Genomic DNA, 17635 nt, shown 5'->3' with positions numbered 1-17635 from the left:
AAAATATTTTAGTGTTATATTTTTTGAATATCGCCCGTTTATCGGTCATCATCATTGTAGTTAAAGGCCATAAAGACATGGTAATATATACATATACATTTAATTGCCCGATAAAAAGTAACATAGTAATTATAATAGCTAACGTTAAATAGGCCCATATCAGCTGTCTGAATAAAGCAGAAAATTAAGTATTTAAAAAATTGTCTAAGAATATAAAAGACCGTTGGCACCTGTCCGATCTTTTCTATTCTCGCGATAATTAGGCATTCATTTGCCAGTAACCGACAACAGCTTGTGTACCTGCGTGAAGCGGCCCATAAAACTGACCGCAGCTACTCCTGTGAAAGACTGGATCTTCAGATGACACATATCGTTTCTGGTTCTTTGTAAGTTATCGAAACCACACATAAAATACCCTTCAAACACCAAAACGCACGAATTTGCTGCGCAACTGGTTGTCCTACATGGTTCCGTTCACACGGCACATAATAATAACAACCGACAGTAGGCTACGGTTGTATGTTTTTATGTTTCATATGTCAACTTCACCTTGACTTACATTTGAGTTTAATCTGAATACTGTTCCGTAACGTTACAGATAATGAATCAATTCTCAGATTAATTTGTAAAACATGAGAGAGATTCAGTTTGTTTAATGCAGTTGTCCAGGCTTTTATCATTAATAAATATGCCTATACAAATCAAGACATTTAATAAAGTAACATTAACATTCACAGGGAATACAGCATATAGCCTATTATATTAAAACATTATTAAAATAAATGTTCTTTGAAGAGGACACTAAGTGAACATGAAATGTCTGCAAAATGCAGATTCAGTCAAAAACATCTGAAGTTTGGCATTAAACAAAATCCAATTCATCCAACAAACTGTGTGAATGAAGAAAAATCTATTGCCAAACTGTGTGACTCAATTTCTCATTTGTTCTCACTATTTACAGACGCTCAAAATACAAAAAGAGATAAGTTACACAGACATAGATTAATCCAAAAATCAGAAGCTGTACAATGCTATACATCATCTAAAATGAGAGACAATCACATTATGGCTGTGCACACTGAGCAAACCACAAAACATTAACATGACATTCATTTCCAACATCAATGTGTTCCTGTATAATGATGAACCATGCCTGATCACATTCCTTTTTTGGCCTATCCCTACGTGATTTAAACGCTATGGTATTTCTGGGGCTAAAGCAAATGTTCTTTACAAAATATAGACTTTAAACTGATTCATTGTGGTTCAGTATTCACTTTATTTTTCAAGACAAGAGCAGAATGCAGCCATTTGGAACTTGAATATGTGAGGCTTCCATTGTCATTCACTTTCAATTGTCCATATTGCTGCTTGATATTAAAAACTGGGGTTTCTTATCGTATTATTTTAATGTATTGCCATGATTGTAAACACTAGTTTGAAGCACATATAGTTTTACTGTTTACTGCACTTTGTTATTCTAGTTTTTTACATTTTGCGGCTTATAAATCAGGAGTCTCACACATTCACAGAAAATAGATTACTCTTCTGTGTTGCAAAATAATGTGGATACCGTGTTAGTAAAAGAAGAAAACGTGCACATACATTTTAAACCAGTAGTTCACCTCTGAAAATTCTGTCCTAATATTCCCTCATCTCATCCTTTCTTTCAGAAATACAACAGGAGATATTTTGAAGAATGATAATGCTGCTCTTAAAACATGACCACTCTGTCGTCTTTTAAAGGCTAAAAAAGTTCCATAAGAGATGTCCATATGACTTGTGCACTATATTCAAGGTTCTTCTTGTTTGGAAGGTCACGAGGGTGAGTAAATGACAACTAAACTGTCATTTCTTTAAATTATGTGTTGTGGATTAATGATGTTTCCCAAAGCACAACACTTGGCAAAAAGACAACACTCTTTAGTGTTATGAGGTCAGAGAGCCACCTGTCTGATACAGTTTGAAACGTCTCCAAACCATCTTCTCTCCCTCTCACTTCCCATACGAACATCTGTGGTGCATCTGGGTTGATGTACTTTGGTCTAATGTGTAATCTCCAATGTCTCCAAGAAATATTATTCTAAACTGTTCAGAAACCATAAACATTTAGTTTTTTAACTAACAAACTGGAGATACTGTAAGCTCTAATCCACAAATGATTGCCTTAATTCAGGGGTATGGAAGAGTTGTAGGTAGTAGAATTGATACATTTGTTTCATTAATGGCAATTTTCCAAAATTGCTTGGCCTAAACATGTCATGTAAATCAAACTTGGATTGCTAGAATAAACGCATTTATAATCCCAATGTTCTGCAAGGATATTAAAGAGAACGTACAAGGTATCAATACTGAGATTTTGTGGATTTCTGTAAATTTCTTTTCACTTAGAAGCTAAATCTAATTCAAGTTTACATCTGTAAGTTTACAAATTCTCTAATGATGCATATCTAATAAGATATGCATTAGAAACTGAATTTCTTTTAGTTTATGAAGTCTTAATTTGAGAAATCTTAAGCATTTGCAATTTACAGTCTTTATCTTCCAGTAAACAAACCAAAATACTGATGACACCGGTTGCACTAAGGGGTATATCCAAATGTATGTCCAATGAAATGCACTATAGATTGAGACCGTCCCATTTGGCAATACTTCACTAGCATTAGCAAGAATAAATAAAAGTTCATGTCTGTAATGTAAACTAAAGGCTGTTAAAAAAGGGATTAGCCTCTCCATATGTCCCGCCCCAACTAGGAAATAAATCAAAACAGAATAAAAACCCAGAAAAAACCTTGTCCTCATTAGCTATTTCACTGGGACTTGAAGGACATTGTATTACTTCATCGTTTGTTGTGAAATGTCACATGCACATAAAATGACAACAATACTACTGGATGACAGATGTGGCATCTTGTATAATGCAGCTTGAAACATAGATTGGCTTGAGTGCCTGTGTGTGAGGGTGTCCCAGAGTCCTCTGCTCTGGGTGTTCATGTATATAAGACTGCCGAACAGGAAGCACCTGAGATGCTTTAAGTTTAAAGAAAAACAACAAATGAGGTTCATAACACAGGAATCTTCTCTAACGTTCTCCTTTTTTATTTTCCATCCGGGTTCTCTCCAGATGCATGTCTTTTATTCCTTTTCATCATCTCTCTATCCATCTCCTTCCTTTTCATTATCTCTGCTTCGATCTCCTTACTTTACATTTCAACTCCATTCCTGTAGTCAGTGGTTCCGGCGGTTCCTGCTCTTCCTGTGGTCCAGCAAGGGTTTGAGTTTACCCAGCTCGCCTCTCATGGGGCTCTGTATGTTCTGCAGACTCTGCATCTGTTTGCGTTCCTTGCAGTATTGTTGCATGGCCAGTGTCTCAGCAGGGCTGAAGGCCGACACCAGGGCTTTAGGGTGCAGTGAGGCTGCCCAGCCCCAGGGAGAATATTTATTGCTCAGAGCGCTGACCAGAGTTTCGCTCAGAACCTGGAGACGGATTTTAGCAAGTGTGCGCTTGAAGCCATTCTCTGTGGCCAGGCAGTAATACACACCCTTATCTGAAGAATGCACTGAACGGATGAGCAAACCGTGATCGGTGGACACCACACGATCACTCAGCTTCACCTGCACACAGAGAAAAGAGTGACCGGTGAATGTGTCATTTTTAAATGCTTATTAAATGCAAAAACAGATGATACGCATGGGATCCTTTTGGGTAGGGACGTGTTTGTTCTGGTGAATAAATGTATTTTATTTTTTTGCAATTTAATGAACTCCATGTTTATTTTACTTTTATGTAAATCGAATTACATTTGCATAAAATCTACAAGTGTGGGAGATTATGCTTTATTTAATAATAGCACTTACATTATCTATAGAATATTGAATATTGAACTTGTAAGCCAGACCTTTAAAAGACAAAGATGTTTTTAACATCCCTGTGCATCCATTATTTTCTTATTCTTCAAGCACAGAGGGACCAATGGCAGTTTATGAGGATTCGGTCTGTTTGATGATTACAAACGATTGATGATATTTCATTGTAAGCATAATCCACCCAATAGCATGGAGCAATATACTATGCATTGGCTGTCGAGTATCAGGGTTTAATGTTGTCATTTTGGAAAGGGTTGTCTGACCTCTTTCCTGCGATCGTTGTCTCTCTGAATGAGCCATTTAACTGAGGCCTGTGGAGATTTGGGCTGACACTCCAGGAAGGTGGTGTTGTTTTTGACTCCATACTGAGTCATCTCCACTGCATTCCTGTAGGCTGAAACAAGACCTCAAGTTTTTCTCTCGCACAGTTAGTGCATACTAATTGTAATTGTTCTACTGCAATTCAACTGACAAGCTAACATCTGCGGATGAGGGTCATGGTGGGGTTCAAGTTCACTGAGGATGCAGTAAATTATACTCTGAAGAGTGGTGGGCCAGATTAGTGTGTAATTGGATAAGTGACCCTGTACACTGGCCAGTGATGTCATACATTCAACATCTGTTTTGACATTATGCTACTTTTGTTTTGTGCATACAGCTGGGATAACTCGTCCCCTCATCAAGACTGCTATTAAATAATTCTGATGCATCCAAGTGTTTAACATCTGGACGACTGACAAAATCAGTGCCAATTGTATTCAACTGAACAGGTCTTCTAGTTCCATGACAGATTCTTTCTGAAGGAGAGAAAGAATTCAACAAACGTGAGAGGGAAATAAAAGGAAATGAGCAGTGGAGTAAAAGGGAAATGTGTGAGTCAATTAGCATTTAAGTTAAGCACCGAAATGTATTTCACTAGGAAAATACATTGTATATGTATAAAAATATGCTAGTATTGAACAACTGTCAACACATCATAAAATGACTTCGATGCATGTGCATTTAAGCATTAGCTTTGGTTGCGTTCACTTCAGTATTTGCATAATTACAAGATGACAACTTTGAGATTCTACTACGAGCAGTTTGAAAGGATCAGATTCTATGGCAACGTTCATAACGCCAAAATGCATCCATTTGTGTCAGTGTTGTTGATGAGTAAAAATACTTAGTCACTAGATTGATTAACCTAACCAGACTTCATTTCTAAAACAGTTCGTCCTCACAATTAGATAGCAAAAATGCAGCACAATGTGGCAAAGCCAGTCATTTCATTAGGACTTCACATGGAATTCTGTGAAAGAGCTGAAGATTTCCGTTTTCAGGTTTTGCAACTGGTTGAAGTTTGTCTCGCAGATTCACTGTGCTAACACACAGCTGCTTGGTTTGAAAGAGGCATCTGTGTGAATGCTGATTCATACAACTCTACACTGTTGACAGCAGACAATGGATGATGGCCCGCAGCCATATCACCCTGTAGCCTATGGCTGGTTGCCCACTGAAGCTAAGCAGGGATGTGCCTGGTCAGTACACTCTTCAAAATAAAGGTGCTTCATGATGCCATATAATAATTTTTTTTGTCCAAATGGTTCCATAAAGAGCTTTTAACATCTGAAGAAGCATTCTGTTTCACAAAAGGTTCCTTTTTTGTCCCAAGAAGGTTCTTCAGATTATAAAAAGGTAAGAAAGAGGTGGTTCTTTAAAGAACCTTTGACTGAATGGTTCTTTGTGGAATCAAAAATGGTTCTTCTATGGCATCGCTTGAAGAACCTTTCGAAGCACCTGTAGTTTTAAGAGTGTACCTGGATGGGAGACCTCCTGGGAAAACTAGGTTGCTGCTGGAAGAGGTGTTAGTGAGACCAGCACGGGGTGCTCACCCTGTGGTCTGTGTGGGTCCTTTATGGTGACGGAGACAATATAATAAAAAAAAAAAACACAGTCCTTTGGATAAGATGTTAAACCGAGGTCCTGATTCTCTGCGGTCATTAAAACTCCCTTGGCACTTCTCATAAAGTGTAGGGGTGTACCCATGTGTCCTGGCCAAATTCCCACCACTGGCACTTGTCAATCATGGCCTCCTAATAATCCCCATCCACTGAACGGACTCTATCTCTCTCTCCTCTCCACCTATAGCTGGTGTGTGGTGAGCACACTGACACCATTATACTGTGGATGAGGCAGACTGGTGGTGGTTGAAGAGAGACCCCATCATATGATTGTAAATTGCTTTTGGTGTACAGCAATACAAAATAAAGCACTATATATATATGCTTCATTCATTTGCAATTGTGAGATATAAAGTCTCATTATGAGATATAAAGTTGCAATGACTTTAAATTCAATAAATGTAAACAAGCTTTTCAAACTGCCAGTCACAAAACTGCTTACTGAAATCTTAATTAAATTCTCTCAGTACATAACCTTGGGACTTTTTCTTTTGCCTATCCCAAGTGTTGACATGCAGGTACTCATTACCTTTTAGATTGAACCCTCTGCAATGAGTCAGTGGATTCCCATGCATAATATCCTGCCTTCTGTTTCTCCTGGAAAAATATTTGCATATGATTAATCCAACATATTTTCATATGCAGGTGCATCTCAAAAAAATTTGAGCATCATGGAAAAGTTTTTATTTTTGTGATTGAATTCAACGAAACAAACTTTCTTATATTTTAGATTCATTGCACACAATCTGAAATGTTTCAAGAGTTTTTTGTTATAATTCTGATGGATATGACTTATTCAGTCTCTCAAAAAAAAAATTGAATCTTTCCTCAAAGATCAATCAAAAAAGATTTACAAAAAAAGAAATGTCTATGATCTCCACAGCAATTTTAATTAGGCACTCAATACCTTGTAGGGGCTCCTTTTGCACAAATTAATGCTTCAGTGCAGCGTGGCAGATCTGTGACACTGCTGAGGTGTTATTGAAGCCCAGGCTTCTTTGATAGCGGCCTTCAGCCCCTCTGTATTGTTTGTCAGATGTTACTTATCTTCCTTTTCATAATACCCCATGGATTCTCTGTAAGGCTCTGGTAAGGTGAGTTGGCTGGCCAGTCAAGCAAAGTAATATAATGGTCATCAAACCACTTGGAAGTGGTTTTGGCACTGTGTGCAGGTGCTAAAGTCCTGCTGCAAAATTAAATCAGCATCTCTGTAAAGCTTGTCAGCAGATGAAGCATAAAGTGCTCTAAAATCTCCTGGTAGACAGCTGCATTTACTTTGGACTTGATAAAACAGAATGGAACAACACCAGAAAACATTACGGCACCCAAATCATCACTGACTTCAGAAAATTCACTCTAGTCTAGACATTGGAGTCTGTGCCTCTCCAGTCTTCCTCCAGACTGCAAGAGGACTTTGGACCATTGAGCAACAGTCCTGTTCGTTTCCTACTTAGGTGAAATGCTTCTGATGTTTTTTTTTTCTGGTTCAGGAGTGGCTTTGTTTTAGGAATGTGACAGCTGTAGCGCTTTTCCTGAAGACCACTGAGTGTGGTGACTAGGGGTGCACTGATCGCGATCGCCGATCGTTAATGTGCATCTCACCAGTAAAGCCGGTTCTCTAATCAGCGGCAAATTCCATCAGGTGCGTGATTTAACACAGAGCCGTTGTTAACGGAGAAGATGTGCAAATAAACACTGAAAATGAACATGGATTTGCGCAGCTTCTCAGTTAACAATGGCTCTATGTGAAATCAGGCACCTGATGGAATTTACCGCTGATAAGAGAACCGGCTTTACTGACGAGATGCGCATAACGATCGGCCGATCTCGATCGGTGCACCCCTAGTGGTGACTATTGATGCGCTGACTCCAGCTTCAGTCCACTCCTTGTGACACTCTTCCAAGTTCTTGAATAAGCTTTTCCTCACAACCTTCCCAAGGCTGTGATGATCCTTGTTGCTTTTGCACCTTTTCCTACTACATTTTTTTTTGCTTCCAGTCAACTTTCTATGAATATATTTTGATACAGCACTCTGTGTACAGCTAGCCCTTTCAGTAATGACCTTCTGTGACTTACCCTCCTTCTGGAGGGTGTTGATGAACATCTTCTGGACAACTGTCAAGTCAGTAGTGTTTCCCATAATTGTGGTTGTATGTTCTAAACTACCCCAAGAGGTACGCAGTATTTATACTCAAAATGAATCGAACTAATCAAGCTCTAAATGGAATATTCTAATATTTTGAGATACTGAATTTTTTTTCACTAAGCTGTAGATCGTAACCATCAGAATGAATTCTGTTTGAGTGAAATGAATGTAGAATATAAAAAAGTTAGCTTTTTTTAAAAAAAATTTATTACAAAAAGACCTTTTCCATGAAATTCACATTTTTAAAGATGCACCTGTATGCATTTTTATCTTTCACTCTTACATTCTCTCACTTTTTATCAACATCAGTGCCTGGATATTTGCACAATTTAGTTTTTATAAAACACATTCCTTGTCATGAAAGTAAAATTTGATTAATTTCTCAAAACAAAAACAAAAAAAGGCTGTGCCTTCTACAAACATTTTCCATTATTAAAACATCTGGCATTAAAAAAAAACAGTTTGGCTAAGGTATCAGATTAACGCCCCATTCTGAAAGAAGCCACAGTTTAAATACTCATGAATATGTTATATGAGGGCTGTTCTGTTTGATTGACAGACTGTACAGTATGTGTGCGGTCAGAGTTCTGAAGACTGGGCGGTTTCTGAAGTGTTGCCACACTGTTACTAAAGTGTTCTGAGGGATTTTTACTTGAGCTGCTATGCACTTGCTAGGGTAGTTAATCACTGGCCCAAATTAGAAATGTCTGCCCTCAAATCTCTGATATTCTAGCCCTCAATGTTTTTTTTTTTTTTTTCATCTGTTTTATCGTCTGCCAGGAAAATCTTAAGCCAGAACTCTTTAAATGTGACACTGAATTTGAATATGTAGGTTAAGAGGTTTATTCAAATTCTATGAATAATCTTTCGACCCAGACTATGTATCTGCTTTTATGACTAAATGAAACCAAAGCAGTGTCTCATCATTTATTTCTGTCCCACTGCTGCTGTCGTTTATGCCACCCTTGTCCACCCTGGGTGTTAGTGTGTGTGTCTGTGTACCTCTTGCTAGTAGGGTAGAATCGAGAACAGCTGAGCCCATCCCAGGCGCAGTACGGGTCCCGTGCTAAACAGCAGTCCGCACAGGCAGAGCCATATGCGTTGCAGCGGTGCAAAGACACCTGGGACACTCCATGCTCAGAGCTAACATACAACTGTTGCTGTAACGAAAACAAGCCAGATATCTCAAAAGCTGCTCCTTTAAACCACAGGACTGGTGACAAGATAATTACGCAGAATTAAAGCAACAACATTTCCTCTGCCACTCCCACTAGTTACCTTTTTAGATGAGATTCTTAGGTCGGTGATAGGAGATTGCTTCTGAAAATCAAAAAAAGTAATTGGATGAAGTTAAATGTAAAAAAAAAAATACATTTTATATATATATATATATATATATATATATATATATATATATAAAAATACATTTTATATATATATATATATATATATATATATATATATATATATATATATATATATATATATATATATATATATATATATACATTTATATATTACATTTCAACAGTATTTTTGGTAGTAAAAATATCAAGGTGGTGTAACTGTAAGAATTTGATATTTTTTATGAAATTATTTTCAACAGTGTAGATTCAGTGTGGTGCAACCATCATGGATGTGATAAGACAATAAGAAAATAATGTAAGAGAAATTGCCTATTTCAGGTGGTTTTGAGTTTTGATGTGCCAATTTGTGACTGTGTTGAGATTTAACTGAGCTATGTGTGTGGCATTACATAGTCCATGAATTGATTCTTTGTGATCATTTCGATTTCAAGCCACTCAAAGCAGATCATAAGAAACGACACAAGGTAACCTTTTCCTTTTCTCATGCCCAGTCTTTGTTTCTATAAAAAAAATCTGCATTCCCTTAGAATAACAATGAGTTTAATAAACGCTTTGTGGCACTGCCAGCTCTGCTCCTACAGTCTCCTCTTTAGATACTTTGATATGTGGTGAGAACTCAGACCTTAAACACTTCCAGCTCCTCCAGGATTAGATCCTCATCCAGAGAGCCGTTTGACGGCAGAACCACGACCTTCTGTACTGTGCCTTTATCTGTGAGCAGAATATCAGAGCATCAGGAGAGCATGGACAGTCCGGAAAGCAAAAACAACCTCAGTAATGCGGTCTGGGATTGAACCGCATATGAACTTTCTATTGTTCACAGATTTTCTCTTTGAAATCTTTTAGCTAGTGTGCATGTCTGGGTTGGTTTTTGGTGTTGTTGAACGTCTGTTCTGAGAAACGGATCTGCAAACTAAACTTCAGAGGAAAATGTGTGGTTGCCTAGGTGTTCTGGGTGGTTGCTAGGTGATTTTCATGTCATAAGAGCCCACCCACTAATCCCTAGATATGGCCCGTGGCCCTACTTAATGTAAGTTTAAGCTTTTTATTTTTGGTCATCTGCTTGGTGGAAATGATTGGATATCTTGAGTGGTGAATTTGATGCCACTTGCTGCTAATGACCATTAATTGTCAAGCTCGTTAATTCTGTGAGCTCATGATAGGGGTGTATATTTTGCTGCAGACCCTCAGAGAAATGGACGATGGGGAATTCAGCTCAAACCCTGGAAATTCCCATTTTAAATAGCCAACATTTCTAGATGAAACCCTGCCAAGGAGAAAGCAGGTTGCTGCGCACAATGCTCCTGGCTTTCCATCAGGAATTTTGACATGCAAATACAAACAGCTGTGATTTTGAATTCTCTCCAAATGTCCCTAGTAACTACAGAGCCTGTCTGCTGTCGTGTTTCTGAGTCTGTTCTCAAACACACACACACACACACACATACACACACACACACACACACACTCTCTCTCTTTCTCTCATTCTTCCATTGCCATCCCAAAAGTTAAGTGTATCTTGTGCTGTCTTACAGCAGGAATCATAATTTCTTCCATTTAGCTAATACAGAAGACATAGAAAAAAGAGGTTTATGATAAAAATGATTAGTTGATAATAACTGTTTAGCTTGTGTAGATTCTCTGCCCCCTAGAGGTGCTCAGGGCAGACCGATTTATGTCTGTATGATCTTTTTTATGTATTTGTTATATTTCTGAGAGGAATGAAGTGGTAGAGAATCTTTATTTTATTTTTTTGTTTAATATATTCTACAATATTCTACTATATTAATATATTCTATTATTATAGTATTGAATACACTTTACAGCACTGGTTATCAACCTTTTTGAATCAAAGGCCCCACTTTATTCAACATAATTTTTTAAAGGCCCCCGTATAAAGGAAGACATTTACCACAATATTTCTGCTGGGGTAAGCAAAAAAAAAAAAAAAATTAATTGAAAATATTTGTTATATTTCTTGATTTTATGAATAATGTTTTAGCATTATAATTAAATTAGAGTATTTAATTTTTTGAATAATAACAATCATTTGAATATGAATCTGCATTGTACTGAAATATTAAAGTCAATATAATATTAAGTGATCCTGCGGCACCCTTGGAAGTTTGTTGAGGCCTTATAATGGATCCAGGCCTCCTGGTTAAGAACCACTGCTTTAAAATATAGTATAGAAATGGTTTAGAAGATCTATAGTAAATGGGACATGTTGCAGGCCAGATTAAAACCTACATCACCTACATTAGCACCACAGCTCAACATTTCATGAGCATGGGAACTAACTACTGCAATGCTCCTCTTAAAACGCCGTTTTAAAATTAATTAAAGCACAGTATCATTTTAAAGTATATTAAATAATGCATAATTTAACTGATAAAATACTTTTAGTAAAACCTTATCAGTCGGTAAAAGATTTTCCAACTTTTCTGCCTTTCTCATTTTTAGTTGGAAAAAGCTACTTAGTCTGTTGAAAAGGTCAACAAGCAGTCAAGTAAAGTGTGCCAGTTCCTTACACAAACAGATTACATGAGGTAGTGGTTGAAATCTGTTTTGGAACATTTGAATTATTTTCATTTGACGGTTGTAACTCTTGAGAATGTTAATGTTCTAGTGTAGTCGCTTATTTTTCTTGAGATTTGTCATGATGTGGGGTTGTACCTGTGCCCAGGAATAGAACGTGGTAGTGTCCGTCTGCAGCGGGGACCTGGTCCACAGCTATAGAGGTGTATTTATAATCGGCATGTGTCCGCACCACAAGAGGTTTCCTGCCGACCGGGTAAATGGGGTTAAACATGACGGGGTGATTCCTCACGAACGTCACCACATCATCTGGAAACTCTTTAGTACTCTGAATATGAGGGGTGAACGCGCCACCAGGACACTGACAGGAAGAGGATCAAACAATTGAAGGATTAGATAATCATGCTTTAGATTATGAATGCTCTGTCACTTTAACTGGGTCTTTTTGTCACTCAGACTCAAACTAATATTAGTGAATCTTTATCTACTTAGTGTGCTTAATTTTAAAAGTTCCCCCTAATACTAAAAGTACAAAACTTTATTAATTTAAGGTTTAAGTTTGTTTTTATAATTGAAATACACACAATAATAGTTATGATGATTATTTAGTATTACATAAATAAAATTGTATATATATAAGATATAATAATTTTTTTTATCTAAAAAATAAATTACCATAAAATATAAGTTCTTCAGTCAGAGGATGAATGGGAAAAGAAACTGTATATATATGTATATATATATATATATATATATATATATATATATATATTAGTGCTGTCAATCGATTAAAAAAATTCACTAATTAATCGCACAACTTTTTAAAATTAATCGCGATTAATCGCAATTAAAAGACTGAAACTTTTTGGATATGTAAATGTAAAATGTAAATAATTAATGTAAACTCAAGACAAAGAAACTATTTAAATTCAAAATATGATTGTTTATTGGAATTTTTGTTTAACTTGTAACACAGATTTTCTCATGTAAACAACATACCTGCAATAAACCATCAATATCCTCCAAATTAACTGTTGGCTTGAAAGCCATATTTATTACAGAAATAAAAACACAGGCATGTAAGTACCATTTGAATTTCAAAACAATCAATGCCAATAAAAAACAAAAATGATTTCCATGTGGAATTCTAAGTGGACTGCAAAAAAATTCCAAAGTATAGTCATTGCCAGTGCTTTAAGTGGGCCAGTACACACCGGTACTCAGTACCGCCACTTCCAAATATAGCTCTTGAGCGTACCGCCACCTCTCTGTGCGCCCAGAACATGCTTTTAGCGTACCGGTACGCTCATTTGGACATCTGTTTTAATAGAGGTTTTAATCTTTTACCTGCACTGCCGATTTTCAGAGCGCCCTTCACAATGCAAGCTTCCTAATTCATCCCACCCAGAGCAGAAACTACATTACCCATTCACCCTTAAGTTATACAAGTGAATAGCGCATGTGTCGCTTTTCCCACTGTTAAGTGTCAACAACTCAACGTGGCCGGAGAAGGTGTGTGAAACTCGTTGTGAGTTATACTAAAGCAAAATCTTGAGTATTTATTGTCTGATAAACATTAAAAACTGTCTGCGGAGGTTGAGTCGATCCCCCGCTGGCTGTTCATTGGCTGCAGCATCTTTTTTCTAAGTTCTAAAAAAATACCGTAGACGGCAAGGCACAAATTTAGATATTCATTTATCTAATTAATCTATAGCCTATGCACAAAGACAATATGATCTTTTTGTCCCCTTTTTGTTTTAAAGCTTGATGAAGAGTGAGAGCGCAAGTTGCTGCAGCTGCAAGGAGGACAGTGATGCACGCGTACAGGAGTGATTGACAGTTCGTGGCACTGTGTACAAAAAATACTCCGCTACACAATTATTTCGTTATTTTCGTTTAAGCTTATTAACGTTAGCGTTACAGAAAGGTCTGATTTACGCACTGTTACAGTCATTGTTTTTTTTTTTTTTTTTTAAACAATGACATTTGAGTTCATGATTTTAATGTTGCTGTTTCTTGTGGCAGACTAAATGAAGAGTAATGTTTCTTGTGGCAGACTGAAGAGTAATCCGGCAGAGTTTTATACTGAAACTTTCCGTCTAAAAGTCCTTCCTTGGTCTTATCCATATTTCTTTGCACGTTGAACACACATAGGCCACAACTGGAAATAAAAAAAAACTGCAACCGCGTTAATTGCGTTTTTTTTTTAACGCGTTAAATATTTCAAATTAATCGAATGCGTTAACGCGCTAATTTTGACAGCACTAATATATATATATATATATATATACACATGTGTCTATATATATACATGTGTGTATATATGTATATATTTCATATATATATATATATATATATATATATATACATACATGTGTGTGTGTGTGTGTATATATATATATATATACATGTGTGTGTGTATATATATATATATATATATACATGTGTGTGTGTATATATATATATATATATATACATGTGTGTGTATATATATATATATATATATATATATATACATACACATGTATATATGTATATAGTGATATTATTTTATAGTCAAATATTGATTAAAAAGGGTCACTTCCTATATATAAAAATAATTTACCATGAATTATAAGCTAGAGGTTTGAAAAACAATATTTTATATATATTAATATATATATATATATATATATATATATATATATATATATATATATATATATATATATATATATATATATATATATATATATATATTGATTTATAATCAATTTTTACTACTTTTCTCTAAAAAATAAATGGCTTTGAAATATAAGGATGACTGAGGACAGACCAGATTTCATGTATGAACTAAACTAAACTAAAAATAAGATTATGATTATGATTATTTCAGCAAACATTCCTCCCCTGTAATTATTTGCATTTTCAACTAAAGTGTGAATCACAAATATTTACTCAGTTTAATGGCATTATACACAGAGAGACATTAATGTGTGTGACTCACGGTTCCCGGTCGTGGGTATGGGATCCGGCCCTGGAAAGCCACCCACTGAAAGTGGGGCCCTTCCCTGTGTGCAAACGGTCCGTTGAAGACCGTCAGGACGTCGGCCATGTTGTACACACAGACAGCAGAACCTCTGAACACAGAACTGGATGGAATAACACAAAACACACAGACCAATTTAACATGAAGCAAGTCAGATGGTAAAGAGACGGTCTTGCGCATCCTTCCTAAACATTTGGGTGGAAGGGATGATGTAACACAGTTACACTGGAGACTCGATCCACAGACAGTGGAAAATTGCAGTGTAAAGGAAAGGGAACACCACTTTGGTTGAAGTGTGGTTTGGCTGGACATCGTAGATTTTGATCAGACAGCAAGACAAAGCGTTTATTTGTTTGATGTCAAAACAAGGGGAAAGAGGCAAAATATAATGATAAATAACAGAGCAGGTCATGGGCAGAGAAGCTGTCGCTGTTTGGATTGGCCTCATTAGGAAAACCACAGCGATTCAACGAGGTTGGAGAATAAACCACAGTTCGGAAACCTTGAACGAAATCTCACCTCATTAAACCACAACTTACATACACCCAAAGAAACCCATCATAACAAGCATAATGAAATGATCCATAGCAAATATCCCAAATGACACCTCATATCTGAACTGTTTTGCCTAAACAACGAGATAATAAATGAAGACCACTGGCTTCTCGGATCTTTCTCTTAAGGAAAAACAAAGGCATTTCAACGTCTCTAAATGTGCTACAATCAAACGACTTCTGTACTTAAACATTTTTTTATCCAATATTATCCAGAGTTATGCCTGTTGGTAGTGTTAAAACTGGCATTACTTTATTATTTTTTGAAAGAGACGTTTGCCCCTAGAATTTATTTTTGACCTCTTATTTATATAAAACGCAGTCTGCCATCCTTTTTGTGTTGAAGACTTCAACATTAAAATATAGAAAATATTTTTATAAACATTTTATAAAAATTATATAAATATTATGTGTAAGAAAATTATAAATTATTATAAAGTAAATATAAATTATATATTTCAGAGTATACTATACTGTATAATAGATACAAATGTTTACAATCTAGAATATATACAAACATTTACAATAATAGTAATTAAATATATTAATCATGTGCAATAAAAATACATTTATAAACTCATATTATTAGATCAAATTAAATATTATAATAGTATTTATCAATGAAATAGTATAACAGTATACAGTTCCTTCTCAAAAAATGAGCATATTGTGATAAAGGTCATTATTTTCCATAATGTAATGATAAAAATTAAACTGCACACCAACTGAAATATTTCAGGTCTTTTATTGTTCTAATATTGATGATTTTGGCGTACAGCTCATGAAAACCCAAAATGCCTGTCTCAAAAAATTAGCATATTTCATCCGACCAATAAAATAAAAGTTTTTTTAATAAAAAAAAAAGTCAACCTTAAAATAATTATGTTCAGTTATGCACTCAATACTTGGCCGGGAATCCGTTTGCAGAAATGACTTCTTCAATGCGGCGTGGCATGGAGGCAATGAGCCTGTGGCACTGCTGAGGTGTTATGGAGGCCCAGGATGCTTCGATAGCGGCCTTGAGCTCATCCAGAGTGTTGGGTCTTGTGTCTCTCAACTTTCTCTTCACAATATCCCACAGATTCTCTATGGGGTTCAGGTCAGGAGAGTTGGCAGGCCAATTGAGCACAGTAATACCATGGTCAGTAAACCATTTACCAGTGGTTTTGGCACTGTGAGCAGGTGCCAGGTCGTGCTGAAAAATGAAAACTTCATCTCCATAAAGCTTTTCAGCAGATGGAAGCATGAAGTGCTCCAAAATCTCCTGATAGCTAGCTGCATTGACCCTGCCCTTGATAAAACACAGTGGACCAACACCAGCAGCTGACATGGCACCCCAGACCATCACTGACTGTGGGTACTTGACACTGGACTTCAGGCATTTTGGCATTTCCTTCTCCCCAGTCTTCCTCCTGACTCTGGCACCTTGATTTCCGAATGACATGCAAAATTTGTCCAAAAGTCCAGTGCTGCTTCTCTGTAGCCCAGGTCAGGCGCTTCTGCCGCTGTTTCTGGTTCAAAAGTGGCTTGACCTGGGGAATGCGGCACCTGTAGCCCATTTCCTACACACGCCTGTGCACGGTGGCTCTGGATGTTTCTACTCCAGACTCAGTCCACTGCTTCCGCAGGTTCCCCAAGGTCTGGAATCGGTCCTTCTCCACAATCTTCCTCAGGGTCCGGTCACCTCTTCTCGTTGTGCAGCGTTTTTTGCCCCACTTTTTCCTTCCCACAGACTTCCCACTGAGGTGCCTTGATACAGCACTCTGGGAACAGCCTATTCGTTCAGAAATTTATTTCTGTGTCTTACCCTCTTGCTTGAGGGTGTCAATGATGGCCTTCTGGACAGCAGTCAGGTCGGCAGTCTTACCCATGATTGCGGTTTTGAGTAATGAACCAGGCTGGGAGTTTTTAAAAGCCTCAGGAATCTTTTGCAGGTGTTTAGAGTTAATTAGTTGATTCAGATGATTAGGTTAATAGCTCGTTTAGAGAACCTTTTCATGATATGCTAATTTATTGAGATAGGAATTTGGGGTTTTCATGAGCTGTATGCCAAAATCATCAGTATTAAAACAATAAAAGCCCTGAAATATTTCAGTTGGTGTGCAATGAATCTAAAATATATGAAAGTTTAATTTTTATCATTACATTATGGAAAATAATGAACTTTATCACAATATGCAATTTTTTTTAG

The 17635-nt window shown here is 36.6% G+C and overlaps 1 protein-coding gene across 1 annotated transcript in view; it reads right to left on the bottom strand.

The window, feature by feature from the left end:
- Positions 1-522: 522 nt before the first annotated feature.
- The window catches only part of LOC113048216 (semaphorin-3C-like), a 45411-nt gene continuing 28298 nt past the window's right edge, over positions 523-17635 (bottom strand). The window contains exons 11-18 of the mRNA XM_026209860.1: positions 14849-14993; positions 12001-12223; positions 9947-10035; positions 9236-9277; positions 8960-9117; positions 6340-6407; positions 4131-4261; positions 523-3615 (exon numbers count right to left, since the gene is read on the bottom strand). Coding sequence (XP_026065645.1) covers positions 3229-3615; positions 4131-4261; positions 6340-6407; positions 8960-9117; positions 9236-9277; positions 9947-10035; positions 12001-12223; positions 14849-14993 — 1243 coding nt within the window. The 3' untranslated portion in view covers positions 523-3228. The remainder of the gene's footprint in view (positions 3616-4130; positions 4262-6339; positions 6408-8959; positions 9118-9235; positions 9278-9946; positions 10036-12000; positions 12224-14848; positions 14994-17635) is intronic.

Source organism: Carassius auratus, chromosome 29 (assembly GCF_003368295.1).
Source record: "Carassius auratus strain Wakin chromosome 29, ASM336829v1, whole genome shotgun sequence".
Taxonomy (NCBI): domain Eukaryota; kingdom Metazoa; phylum Chordata; class Actinopteri; order Cypriniformes; family Cyprinidae; genus Carassius; species Carassius auratus.
The sequence above is the reverse complement of the archived record's forward strand: the minus strand, read 5'-3'. Positions and strand labels throughout refer to the sequence as shown.